Raw genomic sequence first — 19,122 nt, forward strand, 5'->3', positions numbered from 1 at the left:
GCAATTTAATTTTTTTTAATTAATAAAGTATTTTTTCCCGTTACATGTAAAGATAGTTCTCAACTTTTGTTTATACATGCTTTCCAATTTCAGATTTTTCTCCCTCCCTCCCCTCCCTCCTCCCTTCCCTAGACAGCAGGTAATTTGACATAGGTTTTATATATATATATATATATATATATATATATGTGTGTGTGTGTGTGTGTGTATGTATATGTATGTGTATATATATGTGTGTGTGTGTATATATATGTATGTGTATATATGCATATATATATACATAATAACATTAACCATATTTCTAACCAGCCTCCTCTTAAGCCACTCCCCAAGACAAACTTTCTTCTTCAACCAGGCTGCTATTACAGTATCCCACCCCTGAAGAGCTCATTCTTCCCTCCAGGCTTTTGCCCAAGCTGCTTCTCCTTCCTCATCAGCTTCCCCTCACCACCACCATGACCTAAAACGTTCACCCAACTCCTGTCAATGGAGGTATCAAGCCCCTAAGACATCCTCCTTCATTGAGCCTCCCCTACTTAGCTCCAACCCACAATGAGCTTTGCTTCTCAATAAACTTCAAAGCTGAGATTTGAAGCAGGTCCTCTGATGCCTGGGCCAATGTTCTTTCTATGGCTGTTGTTCGCTAGTTTTGTCCTGTTTTTTTCTTCCCCGGGTCGCATTTTCCCAACTATGGGGTAATTAGTTTCAGGACAGGCTGCATCCCACCACTGTGCATAGATGTGCTGCCCTTGAAGAGGAAGCATTCAACTCCAGCCCCAAAGCTAACTCAACAAACAAAACACGGGGTTGTCGAGTAAAGGTTACTTTTATTTGGGTTGTAGAGTGTAAATATGAACCAGATTTGGAAGTATAGAATGTAACAGTTCAGTATTGTTGCTAGAAACTATCAGAGTTAACCATGGCAGACATTTTTTGTTCTTGTTTTGGGGTTTTGGTGGGTGGCATAACCAACTTACAAAGAAATCCACCCTTTCTTCTCACTCACAATACATCTGCTTTAAGCAACAGAGACCCATAGACCTGACTTTTCTGTTTGTCACCCATCCCAATTTGTGTCTGCCTAATCCTCTTTGCCCCTTCGATTTGTTAACCCATTCAGCACCTAGTTTGTAGGGCCGCACCTCTGGATATATGGAGTAGCACCAGGTGAATTGTTGGAATAATAGAAATGTATTGACACAGAAAATGATTTCCCACTCTCTTTGTCCCATGGGGCAAACACAGAGCTGTGCTAACCAGGCCGACCCGAGAGCCCATGCCTTCATGAGATTTCAGAGGGAGAAAACAAGAGCAAGGCTGAAGTCTGTTACATTGCAACATCAGCACATCCAGTATTCGAAATGAACAGCAATATAAAAAGCAGTAGGCAAAACCGCCATCCAACTCATAGAGTGGATCGAGCATTTGTAGAGCCCCGAGATATAGATCCTGATGGTGCAGAATTCTGTCCCCTCTGCGGCATCCTGCCCATGCAATATCATCAGAAATGTTCACAGACAATAATATGTTATTATCACAGACAAGTTATACGGCTGTCTAAGAACAAGCGCAGATATAGGAGGTTTTCCTTTCACCCAGATGGTGGGGTGTGAAATTGCTGCTGAAGTAACAGTCTAGGCACTTGAAATATTATTGTTAGATTGTTAAAAACTAAATAAATTAACATATATAGAATAAAATAAATACATAATTTAAAAAGCTTTTTTTTACAAACAAAAATATCTGTTAAATTATTTTTCTATGTAGGTAAAGTCCCAAAGTTCAGTGTTCTGGGGCTTGCAGTCTTTCACAGTTAGCTCATCATACAGCTGGAGAGTCCAAAAAGCAGATTTCTCAGTGACTACTGGAGTGCTTCGCTTTTCAGTCCTTTTTTTTTTTCATTTTCCTTCATTCTAAAGCCCACAAATCTCTCCTTCTTCTTCAGTCAAAGACTTTTAGAGCATATGGAATTTTACTGGCATTTTAAATCCAAAAGATAAATGCATAAAAAAACTTCTATTGGGGGGGAAAAGAACATCATTGTCTCTTTCTTTAGCCTTTTTCCTTTCCAGATTCCCTTTGACATAATCTGCTTGGCACTTGGAGGCTTTGGCATTTTGACGAAACAGTTGTAGAGGCCCAATTGATACATCAGCTTGGGACTAAGGAATCTTCATCTTCATAGACATTGGGGAAATGCCTCCAGTCGGTAGAGTTTGCAGCTGTGCTTTCATGTCTTCTCAGGAGGTAGCACATCCCAGCTGATACCTGTAGCCCAACAAAAAGGATTAATTTTCTAATGTTTCTTGGATCCAGTATTATAAGGTGTTGTTGTTTCATTTTTGTTGTGGGGGGAGGGATCAGCTACACCAAATTTTCTATTATTGAAAGTGACAAGAGGAAGAAATGGGGTTTCAAATGTCAAAATTAAAAAAGAAAGCTGGGGGGGGGGTAGGTAGTACAGTGGATAAGTACCAGTCCTGGACTCAGGAGAACCTGAGTTCAAATCTGGCCTCAGACACTTGGCATGTACTAGCTGTGTGACCCTGGGCAAGTCACTTAACCCCCATTCCCCCCCCCAAAAAAAGAAAAAGAAAGCTGGGGCAGCTAGGGGGCACAGTGGGATAGAGCACTGGCCCTGGATTCAGGAGGACCTGAGTTCAAATCCAGCCTCAGACACTTGACATTTAACTAGCTGTATGACCCTGGGCAAGTCACTTAACTCCAATTGCCTCACCAAAAAAAACCAAAAACCCACAACAAAAAAAAGAAAGCTGAGGACAAGAGGTCATAATATTCCTATTGTTGCATCTCCACCAAATTTTTCACCATAAACTACTCCAAAGCACCTACCCTTCTGTACTGATAGATCAGCTCTAGCCTGGGAAGTAATCCCATTTGGTAGAAAGAGCCCTGATTAGTGTTCAAATCACAGCTTTGCCACTTACTAGCTATATGACTTTAGGTAAGTCTTCAGTTTCCTAATCTATAAAATGGGAGTAATATTTGTCCTATCTACCTCATAGGATTATTGTGCAGGTAAAATGAGGAATAATGTTTCTAAAAGCCCTTTGAAACTACAACATGCCATTCAAATATGAACAACTATTAGGAAAAGCTGGTACAGTGGAAAGAACCCTAGCAATGGATTCAGAGAACCTGGGTTTGAACTCTGTCATTTGGTACATAGTAAGTCCTTAATAAATGGCCTACCTTCCAGTCCATATCTACCTGTGTGACCTTGGACAAGTCTCTTAATCCCAATCCATGCTTCAGTTTTTTTAATCCACAAAATGAGGGGGTTGGACTCGAGGACCTTTAAGGTCCCTTCCTAACAGTCTTAAGTCTGTGACCTATTTCTGGACAGCAACTCTGCCACTCTATAGTTTACCTCCAGAATGAAAATTCCAGCTAGAGTTGAAACAGATTGCAGTAGGGAAGGGAAAGAAGCAGTGAAGTCAGATGTCAGAGAAGAGAACAGGAACAGGAGCCAAATGACAAGAACTGGAGAAAGGCCACAAGTGAGGCTGGGAGCATTTTCCAGGGGCAAATATAACATGAAGCAGCTAAAGTTAGAGAAGAAACCTCATTTCTACCAGCTAGAAGAGAGAGGTGAGAGAGACATCCTGAAGACCTGAAGCCTTCTAGAGCAGGAATCCCTTAGCTGGAGTCCAAAGGAAGTCATAGATAGGCATCAAGGTGTCTGTGAACTTGGATGAGAGATCAATCGCATCTTTATTTCTACTAAGCCTTTCTTTCAAGTGTGAACTTTTTAAACAAATCATGATTCTGAGATTGGGTCCATAAGCTTCACCAAACTGCAAGAACCTCTGCCAGAGAGCAACCCAGAAAATCTGAGACTCAGCAGTTGTCTTAAAAAGCTCCAAAACAGCTAGCTCACAGAGTGGGTCTAACCCTGCCCCCAGGACAGATGCTAGGATTATTACCGTAAACACTCAGAATTTCCATCAGTGGGCAGCAGGATTCCCCAGTTTAACTTTCTCTTCACTTTCTACATCATAAACTCCTCTCTTATGGTACCTAAGGAAGAAAAACAAACTTTATGAGCAATAGCCCTGACAGAGCAATCATCAGTCTCTAGGAGGAGAAAAAAGGCCTGGGCCCTTCTTATTCCATTAGATTTTTTCCTGATGCTTTCATTTCCACGGACAGAGGGAAACTGAGACCCAAGTAAAAGAAGTAACTTGGCTAGAAGCTGCATCAGGTACATCTTCAAGATACTAGACTATTAAGCAGAATTCGCTATTATTCTCTGCCTCTCAGAAAAGCATAAACATTCACAGGTTATCCAAAGAAAGACTCACCAGACAGAGGTTAGACTTGCCTTTTGAGGGAAGCTGGCTTTGACTAGAAAAGAGTTATGGGATCAGGCTAAACTCCTCTAAGTGATGCCAAGACTACTCAACAACAATTCTGACATCACAAAAACAGGATCAAAACTTGGGAAGAAAAGGAGACAGGGCAAAGGGTGAATGGAATTTGCAAGGAAATGAAAACGGGTTGATAGGGCACATGAGAACAGAGGATAATTGGGGCAGCTAGATGGAGCAGTGGATAGAGCACCGGCCCTGGATTCAGGAGGACCTGAGTTCAAATCCGGCCTCAGACACTTGACACTTACTAGCTGTGTGACCCTGGGCAAGTAACTTAGCCCTCACTGCCCTACAAAAAGAAAAAAAGGAATAGAGGAAAATCCCTGAAGGAGAGGGGTATGTTCTAAACCAGTAGGTTTTGCCTTGGGTGCCAATGAATTCATCTCACCCTGGGGGGAAAAGAGGTTCAGACCTAACTTATAAAGGCAACAGAACAATAAGATAGGAACCCCATCTAGTTTATCTGCATGGGGTGGGGAAGAGGAGGAGGAAGAATGGGAGAGGGAGAAGGGGGCAGGGGGGAGGAAGAGAGGGCCTCAGATCAGAAAGGATTTCTATCCACCCTCACTCCAAGCTACACTTGCAGATATTCATGGTGGAGGCAGAGAGATGACATAGCAGAAGTACCCCCAGATGACCCACTTCCTACAACCCACCAATGGCTCTCGGTACCTTCCCATCCCTAGAGAGACAGTAAAGGATATTTAACAGAGAGAAGACTCAGGAGGAATGTGACAGTCATCTTCAAGTGTGTGAGAGGATCTAGACTTGTTTTGTTCAGCCCCAAAGGGTAGAGCCCAGAGCAAGGAGTGGAAGTTTCAGAGACAAATTTAAACTTTCTAAAACTAGAATGAGCTGCCTCTGAAAGCAAGGAGCTACCCCTTCCTGGAAGCCTTCAAACAGAGAGGGGAGGGAGAGAATGAGCATTTATATAGCACCTATAATTGTGCTAAGTGCTTTTTACCAATGTTATCTTATTTGATCTTCATGACAACCCTGGGAGGTAGGTGCTATTATTATCCCCATTTTATAGATGATGGAACTGAGGCAAACAAAGGTTAAATGACTTGCCCAGGGTCACACAGCAGATTTGAACTCAAGCCTTCCCAACTCTAGAGCCTGGCCAATTAAACCACCTAACCACAGGGGGTTAGGATGACTACTTATTAGTTATGCTGTGGTGGGGATTCTTTTGGATTTGTAACAACAGGTAAATGACCAATGAGGACCATCTAGAGTTCCTTTGAACTCTAAAGACTTCTTACCTGAACATGAGCAGCCCAGCAATGATGAGGAGACAGACAGAAGACAGCACCACTGCCACCACCGCCAAAATTGTTGTATGGTCATAGCCATATAAGGGGTTTTCCACAGGGAGACTCAGTCCATGGCACCGTTCTCCATGGTATCCTGTTTGGCAGCTGATGTTAGAAGAGAACAAACAGTTGGTATGGTTAGTTACTTGGTCCTATTGTTTGAATTTGGTTCTCTCTCCTTTTTGATGCCCATGGGGGAGAGCTAGGCTCTGGAGACCAAGGGCTAAGTGCCCCCAAACTTCAGGATTTTCATAAAGGACTCAGGGAATCACCCAAGAATACATGCACTAGGACCATTAATTTTTCATCTGATCCAAACCACTCAGACTTCTTTGGCTTTTTCTTTTGGAAAAGCAACACAGGCCTGTGAAAAGCTTAGATAGGATCATAGAGCCAGAGCTAGAAGGGAAGGAAGAGAAGGGAATCAGCATTTTTATATAGCACCTACTATGTGCCAGGCACTGGGTTAAATGCTTTGCAAATATTCTCTCATGGGATCCTCAAAACAATCATGCAGAGTTGGTGTTATTATTATTCCCATTTTACAGCTGAAGAAACTGAGGCAGACAGAGGTTAAGTGTCCAGGTCATGCAGATAGGAGGTGTGTGATGTCACATTTGAACTCAAGTCTTCCCAACTCCAGGCCCAGTGCCCTATCCTTCTAGCTAGAAAAGACCTCAGAAGCCATTGAATTCAATCTCAACATTTTATAGATGAAAGAGTATTTTACCCAAGGTCAAGTGTCAGAAGTGGGCTTTGAATCAGGGTGTTCTGACTCTGGAGCCAGCGTTCCTTGTACTGTATCATATTGCCTTCATTTCAAGATTTATATTCAGAAGCCTGAGTTTGAATCCTAGTGCAACTGCTATTTACAATTGGTGTGACCTTGGGCAAGCCACTATACCTCATCTGTAAAAGAAAGCAGTTAGGGGGCAGCTAGGTGGTGCAGTGGATAGAGCACTGGCCTTGGATTCAGGAGGACCTGAGTTCAAATCCAGCCTCAGACATTTGACACTTACTAGCTGTGTGACCCTGGGCAAGTCACTTAACCCTCACTGCCCTGCTCAAAAAAACCCAACAACAAAAGAAAGCAGTTAGGCTACTACAAAGGGCCCTTCCAGTTAAATTCTATGGTCCTATGGACAAGACTTCCGCTCCTGAGTTTAGAAGTATTTGGTGCTTCCTGGTCTCCATTTGCAGATTTATTCCCTGTCCTCAATCCCTTATCCTTATCAGGGCTTATCCCCTAGTCTCCCCTCTTGCTTCTTTGGAGCCAGGTAGAATGTAAAGAAGAAAAGACACTGAAATGAGAAGATTTGTACTCTATCCCAGAGGCTGTTGGCTTTTTTCCCTCTAGCACCTGGTTTCCATTTACTGGGCAGTGTGAGGATAGAGATCCCTAGGTTTGTGAGAGATTAAGGTTCAGGAACATATGGCTGGCTGCTCCTTGGGCCCTTAGAAGCCCTCTGTCTCCCTGCCAGTGTGGCTGTTGAGGTGGGTGTGTCTAGCCTGATGTGGGAAGCATGTGGATAGCTGACATCCTAAGCCAGATCCACAGAGCCGCCAGTGACAGGAAATGCCGACTATGTCAGAGTCCTGAGGTTGGCCCTGGACTTCTGCCTTCAAGGGGCAATGGAGGGTGGGGGAAGCAGCTCCCAAGAACCCAAAGGCCTGGCTACAGACATAGGAATTAGTAGTAAAGGCTCCTGCATCCCTGTGGTCAGAGGAATTCTGCCTGTGACCCGGCCTGGATTATAAGGATTCCTAGCTAGCTGAGTGATTAAGCCTTCCTTCCCAGAAGAGATGGGTTCTGGGTTCTGGGGCTCAGTCTGACTTCTTCTTGTGATCCTCTTAACTGCAATTATCATGTAAATAATGGAGGGGGGTGTTGTGACAGGTGTCTGGGAGTGGCTGACCCCCTTCATTGCTTCACCTGGCTTTGATTATTTTTTTCCCTCCTAGATATTGGTAGTGCCCAGTGGGACCTGAGTTCATACTCTGAAGTATTTTGTTTTCGGTTTTTGGTTGTTTTTTTTGCAGGGCAATGAGGGTTAAGTGACTTGCCCAGGGTCACACAGCTAGTAAGTGTCAAGTGTCTGAGGCTGGATTTGAACTCAGATCCTCCTGAATTCAGGACTGGTGCATTATCCACTGCACCACCTAGCTGCCCCCTTTGCCTGTTCTAAATGATGAATTCTGAAGTGAGAGAGAACTAATATCCCATGATGATGGGAATCTCAGAGTTGCAGAGTTTCAAATTCCTGAATAGGAAATCACTTCAACAAAGCCCCTGACCAGTAGTCATCCACCTTCTTCGTGAAGACCTCCTGTTCTGAGGAACTCACTACCCCCTGAGATAGCCCATTCCTATACAGATTGATCTGTGCTTTAGGAAATTCCCTAAGTCTGCCCTCTCTGCAACTTCCGCTCCTTACTTCTTGTTTGGTTGGCTTGGGCCCTGAGAAGAGAATTAGTCCATTCCCTCTTTTGTACAACAATCCTTTGAATATTGAAGGCAGTTATCATGTCCCTCCTGCAGGGAGTAATTAACCTTGCCTGATTTATCTGAACCCCCACCTGTCTCCCCCACATTGGGCCCCTCTGTCCTCTTACAGAAATAAACTCAACCCTCTCCTCAGCTCATCCATACTTTCAATTTCCAAGCCCTCCCCTTTCTCCTCCCCCACCACTCCCCAGACTATTAATAGATTTATTACTTTGCCAGAAGCAGTTTTGTTTGAGTTCTCCCTGTTTCCCCTTAGCATAGACCTGAGCCAGAGTGTTTCAGGACTAGATGAAGACTTGGCCTTCAGCCTTGGGACATAAGGAAACAGAGCACCCAGCCTGGTTTCAAGCATCAGATCATCTGTGGCCAAATAGTCCCACAGAACAAAACAAAAAGACCAAGTTGACATTTTCCTTCCCTGACCTGATCACACAGAAATGATAGAAACATCACCTAGTTCACTTGGACCAATAAAAATGAGGCAAGATGCACAGAGCTCATGCTAGATCTTCTTCCCCCTCCTTGAAAGCAACTCCAATCAAATCCTGATTCCAATCAAATGAGATAATATTTGTAAAGCACATGGTAGGCACTATATAAATGCATGTTCCTGACACATAGTAGGCACTATATAAATGCATATTCCCTTCCATTCCCTCCCTTTCCCCATTACATAGCTACATCAGGTTGGAGCTTGGTCAGGGAGCAGAAACCAGCAGGCAGAGCTTGGGCTGTTAGGCAACCCAAGTAGGCAGAGCCACAAGGATTGGGCCAGACTTTCTCTCCTGTGCAGGCTGATTTTCTAGATCTAGATAGGGTTCCTGTAGGAACTATCGCTTACTGAATACTGCTCTCTGGGAAGAAAGTTGTTTCCCTCTCAGGCTGCAGGGATAGGGATTCTTCTTGCTCAGGGATTTCTCCAGGGTGGCATGAGGAAAAGGCACAAAGGAGATGGCCCCTTGTAGACATCTCTTTTGGGGTTGTTGTGAGAGAGCATTATTTCCACCCCCTAGAACAGCTAGAGACACAGCTCAGTATCACACAGACTATGTCCTCTCCCTCTCCAATATGAGAACTCTTGGATACCTGAGGGGCTGCTCTCCCAGGTATCAGAAAGCACCCAGCTGGGGCAGCTAGGTGGCGCAGTGGATAAAGCACCGGCCCTGGATTCAGGAGTACCTGAGTTCAAATCCAACCTCAGACACTTGACACTTACTAGCTGTTGTGACCCTGGGCAAGTCACTTAACCCCCATTGCCCCGCCAAAAAAAAAAAGAAAAAGAAAAGAAAAGAAAGCACCCAGCTACAGGGTTTTCAGACTGGGGACTTCCTGGGAAAAGGGACAACAGGGAAGCTGACCGTGCACACATCCAGCCTGCATGTGTTTATGAAGTGGAGGTCAATGAGAGGGTAAGATAAGAACGGCATATACTTCTGCCCTAGCCCCTTCCTGGTGTCTTCTTGACAACCTCCACAAAGCAGACTGGTGCTGTCTTCCACCATGGGGAGCCCTGGGCAGTGTCCCAGGGATCTATTCTCCCAGAAAAAAGCCTGTGCAGTGCAGGTTGCTCCCTGGTCCTTGGCACGTGTCCCCTTGCGTCCCGTGGGCAATCTGACCTTGCTCTCTTCTGGCTTTCTACTAGTGCTCTGTTCCGAAGGGCTCTCTTCCTCTCTTCCTGTGGGAGGAAAATGAGCTCTCTGGACTTTCCAGTCCTTCACCTAACCCTTGCAGGTAGCTTACTCAGATGATAGAAATACAAATCTGCATCAGGGCCATGAGATTCAGTTACATAATCCCTCTCTGCCCCCATCCTGAGTCAAAAGGATAATAATGTAAACACCCTAATATACCCACTCCTCCTCCTCCTTCACAGACACCTCCCCAGCCAACTCCTGGCTCATGCATTGGAGGGAGATGAGCATGTCTCCAAACATGTGGGTCCATTCTAAGCATCTGGGGGCGGGATCAAGTGTCCTGTCCTGAGCCAGCCACTCAAACTCTGCACATTCCTCCTGTGCTGTGTTCCATTTCAGAGCTCATCTTACAGTAGAGGCAAGAGCCACTCAGGGGGTGAGAGGCGCATCTTCCACCCTCTCTCAGAGCATAAATCCAGGCCCTGTCAGGTACTACCACTATCAGGGAAGAGGTGGAAAGATGCCATCAAAGCCCGGTCGAGCCACAGAGGGAGTCGGGTAAAGCCCAAGAGTCAGTGAGACACCTCCTGCAATAGCAGTCCCTACATGGTAACTGTACTAAAGGATCACAGACAGAAGTCAGACTGAGCACCAGAAACATCCAGAACCTGTCTCTCCCAGGACAGTTAGGAATCCTCACCATCCTCGCTGGGGTCACAAACTTTCTCAGGGTATGGGGATGAAAAAGCCTTGGCTACTAATTCCTGTGTGTCTAGTCATGTCTGGGGTTCTTGGGAGCTGCTTCCCCCACCCTCCATTGCCCCTTGAAGGCAGAAGTCCAGAGCCAACCTCAGGACTCTGACACAGTCGGCATTTCCTGTCACTGGCGGCTCTGTGGATCTGGCTTAGGACGTCAGCTCTCCACATGTTCCCCACAGCAAACTAGACATACCCTTCCCGGCAGCCACACTGTCCAGGGGACAAAGGGCTTCTAAGGGCCCAAGGAGCAGTCAGCCATGTGTCCCTGGATACTGAGCTCCCACAGCCATGGGCTGTTCCCACATTATATGCCCAGTAAGTCAAAACAAGGAACCAGAGAGAAAAGCCAACAGTCCCTTGGGCATCATACAGATTTTCTGTCTCAGTCCACCAAATCTTGCCTCCTCTTGCCTCTATATCTTGTCTGTGCCTGGAGAGGTAGGAGAGATGGAAATGGGGGATAAGCAATGAGGTAAAATGAGAAGATTACGGGGAACAAAGACCACCAGGGAAACCTGGAATTGTCAAATACTTCTGACCTAATGCTGTAAGTTACTTGCTGTGACCAGCCTGGGGTTGTAAGGGGAATGAGAGTAAAGGAATGGGTCTGAGCCTCCAGCAGCAGGGCCTGATAACTAGCTGGCCAAAGCATGGGACCAGTTTAGCTTGGGGAGAGGCATGGCCAAATTCCTGGCTGGAAGCCAGTTTTGGTGCCCTCACTGCTACTGCCTCCACCCCGGGGGGAGGGGGTGAATAATGCCAAATTTTGTTTTGTTTTATTTAAAGATTCGAACCTTCTCTCCTGTCTCCAGGTTTAAATTAGGTGAGAAAACAAGTATTTCCCTGGCTATTCCCAAGCCCCACAAATACCACACTGAGAGTAGAGACCTAGAAGGCATCTTAAAGGAAGCGTGTTCACAGATACAAACAAGGAACTACTCACTGCAAAAGAAAGGCAGAGACCTAGGATTTATCTTGCTAGCTGCAAGACATAGGACATGTGGTAGCTTTAAAAAGCAAATGGAATCACAGCAGTTAGAGCTGGATGAGACTTTTTGAATTAGCTGAACATCCTCTGTGGGGTTAGCAGGCAGCTCACTCCCCATAGCATTCTCCTGGCCTTGTTTTAAAGGCTTTCATGAAATGAGGCTTCTTCCATTTTTTCCTCCTGACTCTTTGTGCTTGCCTCTGGGACACTAGAAACATTATTCTCGGGAACTATAGCAGCACGATCCATCTCTGTGCTGGGCCTCCCTCAGCCCCTACATTCCATTTCTGAGCCCAAATCCCAGATTGCCCCTTGAGGTTGGCACAAGGGAGAATTCGAGTGTTGCATGACTTAGGATGAAGTACTCTTAGGATTAGTTTTATTTCTTTTTTTTAATTTCTTTTATTTTTTTTTTGCGGGGCAACTGGGGTTAAGTGACTTACCCAGGGTCACACAGCTAGTAAGTAACAAAACCAGACTTTGAATCTTTGTCCTCTGATTCCAAATCTTTTATCCCTGTACCCAAGTACTCTTAGATCCACACATATGAGTAGTACAGACACATACGTACTCACAAAGACACAGATATGAGGGCCAGGAAGTGAGTTGGGGCATCACCTTCATAGATTCCTTCTGGAGGGAAGGCCCCATAATCCTTTTCTATTCTGAAAGGGGTTAAGGGGGAGGAGGGGAAAGGGTAGGCCTAGAAAGGACAGACTCCAGTTCCTTAAGCCAGACAGCTCATTTCTGGGGAAGTTTGAAGCACCCAAAAGGATGCGAGAACGTCACAAAAGCCCACGGTCCAGGAAATTGTATCCAAATAGGGGGCCCTTCCGTTGACTAAAAATACTCCCCTCCTCCCCCATTTCCGTTCTGTGAGAAACTGTGAATTCGAGGAACAGCACAGAGGAGAAACATGGACAAAAAGTTTCCCAAGAATGAGGGGTTAACACTTACATGCACGATGGCATTCGAAGTTCTTTCAAATAGTTGCATGCTCCATGGATGCAATAATCCTTGTACTTCCGCAAACAGGGGTCTCTCTTCCGCCCCATTCCTTTGCCTTTTCTTCTCTTCTTCCCATTTTCTTCCTTGCTTGGAGTGACCAGAGCTTGTGGTTTGGAAGAGAATGCAACTAGGGGGACAAAAGAAGGGGACTCCTTTTAGGTGTCTGGTTCTCCAGAAGAAAGAACATTGGAAACATCTGAAAGAAACCACTTCTCCCAGCCAGGCTCTTGGACCCTTGGTTCATGGTTACTGTCCATGGGTGTCAGTAAAATCAATACCAGTTTTGGGGGGCAAAAGCTAAGGGGGAAATAGAGACAGGGAGACAGGAGCAAGGCATTTCACAAACCCTTATGGGAATTCACAAACCCTTCAAGCATGCAGGCTTCTATCCGGTGCCCATCCAACAGACTGGGCAATTCTGCCAACCTTGTTCTTCCCCCACCCCCATCCCTGGGGAACTCAGAATTGCAACTGATTCTATTTTGTCCTATATTAGCCTCATTTCCCGAAGCGAACATGATGACCTACTTCCTGGGGGACCACGTCAGAGAAGGAAGCTGCTTTTTCCTGGGAGGGTACTTGAGGAAGAGAATGAGGAGTTTTAAACATAAATAGGCACTGCCTTCAAACTGCTCAGCCTCGGATGATAATCAGCTCTCCAGCGCCGAGAGCAGGACAATCCCTTCAGTGAGGGTGCACCAGATTATGTTGGTGCTAAGAAGCAAAGCATTGTGGTCAAAATCAGTAGACTAGCTGTCTGGATCAGGATTTTGCTTTTCTGAATTCAAGTGAAATAGGTGTCCCAAAAGTCTTTGTGTAGCTTTAAGCTTTTAATTGCTTAAACGCATTGTCTTTTGAGATGCCCTGTATTTGCTCTTCTCCATCCCTTCTCTTTCAGTCCCCTCTCTAGTTCATTAGCAAAGCTCAAAGGGTCATTCTCATTCCTCCTTAAATGCTCCTATTTATAGCTCTCTCAGGCCTGGGAGGAAATATATATATAAGGGGCAGAGAGATGGAAAATGGAGGAAATGACCAGAAGAGGCTGGGGGTGTTTTTAAGGTTGGAATAGCAGCAAAAGAAGGAGTGACGAAAATCAGCCTTGCTCCATACTTCCAGATGGGGTTGGCAAGGTACTCCCCTTTGATTAGTGCAGCAGTCTGACCTACATCCTTCATCCACTCCCAGGGCCTGGAAAGAGTGATCTGCCGCCTATGTCTCCCCCCACTCACATCTGCCATACATATGTTAAGTGGAAGAGTCAGTTCCACTAACCCTGGTGGCAGAGGGGCTTAGGATGGGGAAGGCAAAGGTCACAGGGTTCCCAGAAAGGAGGAGTCCCATTACAAAAACCAAAATTGAAAACTGAGAAATGGAGATGGGTGGTGGGAGCAGTGGAGGGAAGAAACCACAGCTAGTAGCAAGCCCCAGCTCCTATATTTCCTCTGTCTCCTATTCTCTGCTTCTCTATAGAGCAAAAATTCTTCATCTTTTTGAGGGGAGCATAGACCCCTTGGGCAGTCTGATGAAGACTTAGAATGTTAAGTGCATAAAATACAATACATAAGATCACAAAGGAAACCAACTATTTTGAAATTCGGCTATCAAAATATATGTTTTTAGAGTAGGTTCCCAGATCCCAGGTTAAGAATTCCTGATCTAGAACCCAGTGGGAGACAGAGGGGGCAATGCCTGCAAAGCAAATAAAAATGGTCCTTCATGTTGGAAAGACAAGCCAAGGAAAACCCCAGCATGGAGGGAGAAAGTGACAAGGTGACAGAGTCCCTGCCCCAGGGGAGAGAGAAACGGTGACTCAAGCCCATGGAGGTATGAGGAGCAGCCTGTGTGGGTGGAGAAAGAGTGAGTCACAGCCCAAGCCCTACCCTAGTGGGGGCTACACCTCCCCCTATGTGTGTTGGGGGGAGATCAAAATTCTAGAGGAAGGATGGGAGCACAGGCCAGGATACTAAAGCCTGACTCGGTTTATCCAAGAGATAGAGAAAACAAATTAAAGCAAAGCTCCCCACAGCAGCATCACAGGGTAGAGAGGAGGAAGCCGTAGGCTGTTGGTCTGCCAGGCATTCTGGTTGCTGCTATACTCCAGGTTACTATTTTCCTAACCAAACAGATTACGAAGTGATTACGACAAGCCACACCCTGCCTCCCCCTTTCCCCAAGAATCCAGCCTCGCTCCACCTACAAGAATTACGTCTGTGAAGGAGGGGACAGTATAATGTCCTGACTTCTGGACTCTGCACCAGGTATTAACTGGCAAAGATCAGCATCTAGGGCAGGGGTCCCGAACCTTTTTTGTGTCATTAGGCCCTCCAGCAATCTAGTGAAACCTACATTTTAAAATGCACAAAAGAGAATACATCAGATTCCAAAAGAGACCAATTATATAGAAATATGGTGTCAAAGCATTTTTAAAAACGAGTTCACAGACCACAGGTGAAGAACTCCTGCCTCATCTGAGAAGAACCAGACTCTAGTAGACCCAATCTTTGTCCCAGAAGGTAGGGGGTCAGATTGTGGATACTCTGGGAGAGCAGAGCAGGGCTGTCTGGAGAGTTGATTTTAATTTGACCCCTTGGGCCATGTGGTCAGGATGAGCATAAGGGTGTCCAGAGACCACAGCAGCCACAAGAAAGATTCCTAGGCACACAATGGATATTTTAAAACTGCTGTCACCTTTGTCTCCTGGGGGCATTGAATTCAACAAACATTTATCAATGGCCTGCTATGTTCAAGGGACCATGTTGGACACTGGAGTTACAAAAATGAAAAATAGCAATGTTCTGTCCCCCAGAGGGCTCACAGAAAACACTGATGCTCACTTTCTGTCTTGTCTAGGGTCCTGACTTTCCCATCTGGGGCTCAAATGTTCTGCCTATAACTCTTCATCATGCCCATGAGTTAGAAAAACAACTTCAGGAGAACCTAAACAAAGGGCTAACCCAACCACAAAGTCTGATCAGAAAGGAAAAAATCACTGACCTGTCCAGTCTCCAAGTAAACTGACTAATTCAGCTGTCCTCAGCTGCAAAAGGAGGTTGTGACTAAACTGACTCAAATTATAAGAACAAGAAAGAGACAGATCTGGGAAGTACAAGATACCTTCTCACTCCTATGGATTGCACAGGGCAGCCTTTAGACATCTCCCATGAAGCAGGACATTCAGGGCCCCTGCTCACCACCTGGCAAGCACTTACCATTCTGGAATCTCAAGGCTGGTAAACATCTCCAGTTCCCTTATTCTTTCCCCAGTCATTGGATAGAGAACCATGCTTACATGGATCTGGGCTCTCCTTAGACTGTCTGGACTTTAACCCGGATCAGATTCACTCAGAAATTCCCATTGAGATGGCATTTCACTTTTTGTTGGCTGCCTTGGTCAGATGCTTGGGGTTGACACACTTACCTCTAACAAGGTCACGTTGGGTGTCCGGTAGGTCAAGGGCTTCTGTTCTGCTAACCCGTGAATGGAGCAGCTGGTTCAAAGATGCCGTGGTTGAGTCGGGGTTCTCTGTCCCTCGGTTTTCCGATAGCCGGCTCCGAGCTCTTTCTAGACTCTCTCCACTTACCAATGCAGAGAATACTGCAAAGTCAGGGAAGGAAAGGGAAGGGAAAGAGAGAGCAGTCACTCATCCAGCCCAGTGGAATCCAACCCATCCTAGACAAGCACAACCTCCTTACACATGCACCCAATCCCTTAGCAGAAGGTGTGCCCAGAGATCATGGAAAGGGATAGGACGGGACCATGTGCCCCAGGGAGAGAATGAATGAAAGGACAAGACATGGTACCCTGTAGTCACAGGGATCACTTCAGACTCAGATTCTCCTTCCACCAGGACTGCTCTATCTCACTCTATCTGTTCCCTGTGCATCCCTAGCCCCACCAACATCTCTTTCTTTGAAAGAGCACTGGCTCTTGAGTCCCAGGATCTAGGTGTTAATTTTGCCTTTGACACTTACCTGTGTAACTTTGGGCAAATCACTTAACCTCCCTTGACCTTAGATTCCTCATAAGCAAAAAGGAGGGGGTTGAGCTAGATGACTTCTGGGGTCCTTTCCATCTCTAAATCTCTAATTTTCCTTCTGCACACCCCTCCCTGTCCTTGCCCCTATCCGTGTCCTCTGTGGCCGCTCCCATACCTTCTCCTTTTGCCTCCTCTATTCCCCACCCCCATGATCTCCCTTTTTCCCAGGTCTACATCCTGGATAACCCGCCCAATCCAAGCTGGCCCCCACCCACCCAGCTCCCTTACCTGCAGCCAAAAGCAGCTTAAGAACAAACGATGGCAGCTTCATGTTCCCGAGAACTGAGAGACCGGGGGCCAATAATCCACTGATTATCGCACTGCGAGGGTGCGGGAATCCGGCGGAAGAGAAGAAGAGTAAGGGGCGCTAGTTCACTGGGCCAGGGTCTGAGCGACTGTGTCTACGTCCCCCTTCACTCCGATCCCTCCTCCGTCTGTCAGGCTGTCAGGCTGTCAGTCGGTCTGAGGATTCTCTCTCTCTTAGTCCCGACGCCTGCCCGCCTCTATCAGGAGGAGCAGCAGAAGCAACAGTAGCAGCAGTAGCAGCAGCAGCAGCAGAAACAGCAGCAGCAAAAGCAGCAGCAGCAGCGACGTCAAGCAGGTTTGGTTCCTTCCAGCAGTCTGAGCTGCTTGGAGTCAGAGCCTGAACTAAGTCTCCGGCGCCCCGCCCCTCCCGTCCCCGCCGGCCCCGCCCCCTGCCCGGAGTAACTCAATACAAGGGAGGAGGGAGCCTGGCGGCGGGGCAGTGCGCAAGAGTCGGAATCAATCTGGCGCCGACCCCCACCCCTCCCAAGGAGTGCTGGGGGAATCGTTTCGGGGTCCAGGCCAAAGAAGAGGTCGCCTGAGTGGTCAGGGACGCTGACCAGCCGGCGGCAGAAGCCAGCCTCCTTCCTTCCCCATCTCCCTTTTCCATCTCTAGACTTAGAATCAGAGACAGAGACTTAGAATGTTAGAGCTTGGAAAGGAACCTTAGAGACCGTCTGCTTCGTGAGCTGGTCTCATTTTACAGATAAGGACACAGTCATCAGTCAATCAACAAGCATTTATAGAGCGTTTGCCACGTCAAGGCATTGTGCCGAGCGCTGGAAACTGGTCCACGGTTGGGAAGTGACTTGTTCAAGGTCATATAGACAACGCTGAGTCTCCACAGTCCTCCCGTCCCCACATCCCCTTCTTCCTCTCCCGTTCCTCTGCACGCCTCAGTTTTCTAGGCTCCTCAACAGGGCTAGCCGCTGGCTAAATTGTAAAAGCATAGTAGTCCCCCAACACATTCCTTTTCCATGCCCCACCCTCCCGGTTTTCCTCACGTTTCTCTAAACTGCCCGGATTATTCCATTCTAGATTTTTTCTCCAGGGTTTCCAATCCCTGAAAAGTGCCCCCAATCACCAGCCCAGCCCCTTGCTTTGTTATTTGACAAATATTATTTCATTTTACAAGCATTTATTAAACCCCTACTATTTGTAACCCACAGACAGCTAGCTAGGTGCCATAGTACATAGTGTGCCGGGTTTGGAGTCAGTCATCTTTTCCAGTTCAAATCTGGCCTCAGACACTATCTAGCTCTGTGACCCTGAGCAGGTCACTTCACCCTGCTTGCCTCAGTTTTCTCATCTGTCAAATGAGCTGGAGAAGAAAATGACAAACCAATCCAGGGTCTCTGCGAAGAAAACCCCAAATGGGGTCACCACCGACAACAATTTGTGAACCACAATACCAGATGATGGGTATACAAAATTAAAAAGAAGTGTTTCTGTAGTGTGGGAAAGGGGGTAGAGTAGAAATTACATGGACCCCAATAAATACAAAATATCTCTCAAATAAATACATAGTGAGGAAGGGAGCACTGACAACTGGGGAAATCAGGAAAGGCCTCGTGTGGGATATGGCACTGGAGGGGAGTATGGAAGGGATTTAGGAATTACAAGAGGTACAGGTAAGGCGGGAGGGCATTGAAGGCATGGGGGACAGCTTGTACTAAGGGGCAGAGATAGGAGATGGAGTGACATGTATTTCTGACTAGTACAGGTCAGTTTTGCTGTGTCACCAGGGGAGTAATGTGAAATCGATCTGGAAAAATAGGTTGGAGTCAGTTCATGAAGGATATTAAAATGCCAAACAGGGTCATATATAGTAGGTGCTTAATAAATGCTTGTTGATTGATTTATCCTAATATTAGTAATACTACTATTAAAGCTATTAAAGTTTCTTGATCAGGGGACTGATATGGCCAGACTTGCTTTAGAAATATCCATTCGATAGCTATAAAGAAGAGGGATTCTAGATGCAACTAGACCAACTACTGCAAAGGTTCTGGTGAGAAACTCATCCATCTCATACCAATGAGTTAATGTGTCACCCCACCCAGGTAACAAAACTTTGCAGGAGCAATCTGTGCTTCCAGTGTTGGGAATTTCAGCTCCAGGTGACATATGGTCAAATAGATGTTTTGGGGCGAGTCTTTCATAGATAGCCTTTGCAC

At 46.2% G+C, this 19,122-nt stretch overlaps 1 protein-coding gene across 2 annotated transcripts; it reads right to left on the minus strand.

Moving 5' to 3' along the window:
• Positions 1 to 815: 815 nt before the first annotated feature.
• Positions 816 to 17,247, minus strand: HBEGF (heparin binding EGF like growth factor). Of its 2 annotated transcripts, XM_043986030.1 has the most exons (6): positions 16,871 to 17,247; positions 16,024 to 16,200; positions 12,555 to 12,732; positions 5,660 to 5,815; positions 3,948 to 4,041; positions 816 to 2,268 (listed from the first exon to the last, which is right to left on the minus strand). In XM_043986030.1, exons 1-5 carry the CDS (start codon positions 16,911 to 16,913, stop codon positions 3,969 to 3,971), a joined length of 627 nt encoding a protein of 208 aa, XP_043841965.1. In that variant the 5' UTR covers positions 16,914 to 17,247; the 3' UTR covers positions 816 to 2,268; positions 3,948 to 3,968. The 2 variants fall into 2 exon arrangements, with proteins under 2 accessions (XP_043841965.1, XP_043841966.1); XM_043986031.1 differs by lacking the exon at positions 3,948 to 4,041.
• Between the last annotated feature and the right edge of the window lie 1,875 nt (positions 17,248 to 19,122).

Source organism: Dromiciops gliroides, chromosome 2 (genome assembly GCF_019393635.1).
Source record: "Dromiciops gliroides isolate mDroGli1 chromosome 2, mDroGli1.pri, whole genome shotgun sequence".
NCBI classification, from domain to species: Eukaryota; Metazoa; Chordata; class Mammalia; order Microbiotheria; family Microbiotheriidae; genus Dromiciops; species Dromiciops gliroides.

Bases quoted from the DNA above. Each gene is read 5' to 3' on its own strand.
- HBEGF (XM_043986030.1), bottom strand. From the start codon at position 16,913: ATGAAGCTGCCATCGTTTGTTCTTAAGCTGCTTTTGGCTGCAG. The intron at 5,816-12,554 runs GTAAGTGTTAAC...TTCTAACATCAG, and splicing joins CTTCGAATGCCATCGTGCAT to CTGCCAAACAGGATACCATG. The intron at 4,042-5,659 runs GTAAGAAGTCTT...TTTCTTCCTTAG, and splicing joins GCTGGGCTGCTCATGTTCAG to GTACCATAAGAGAGGAGTTT.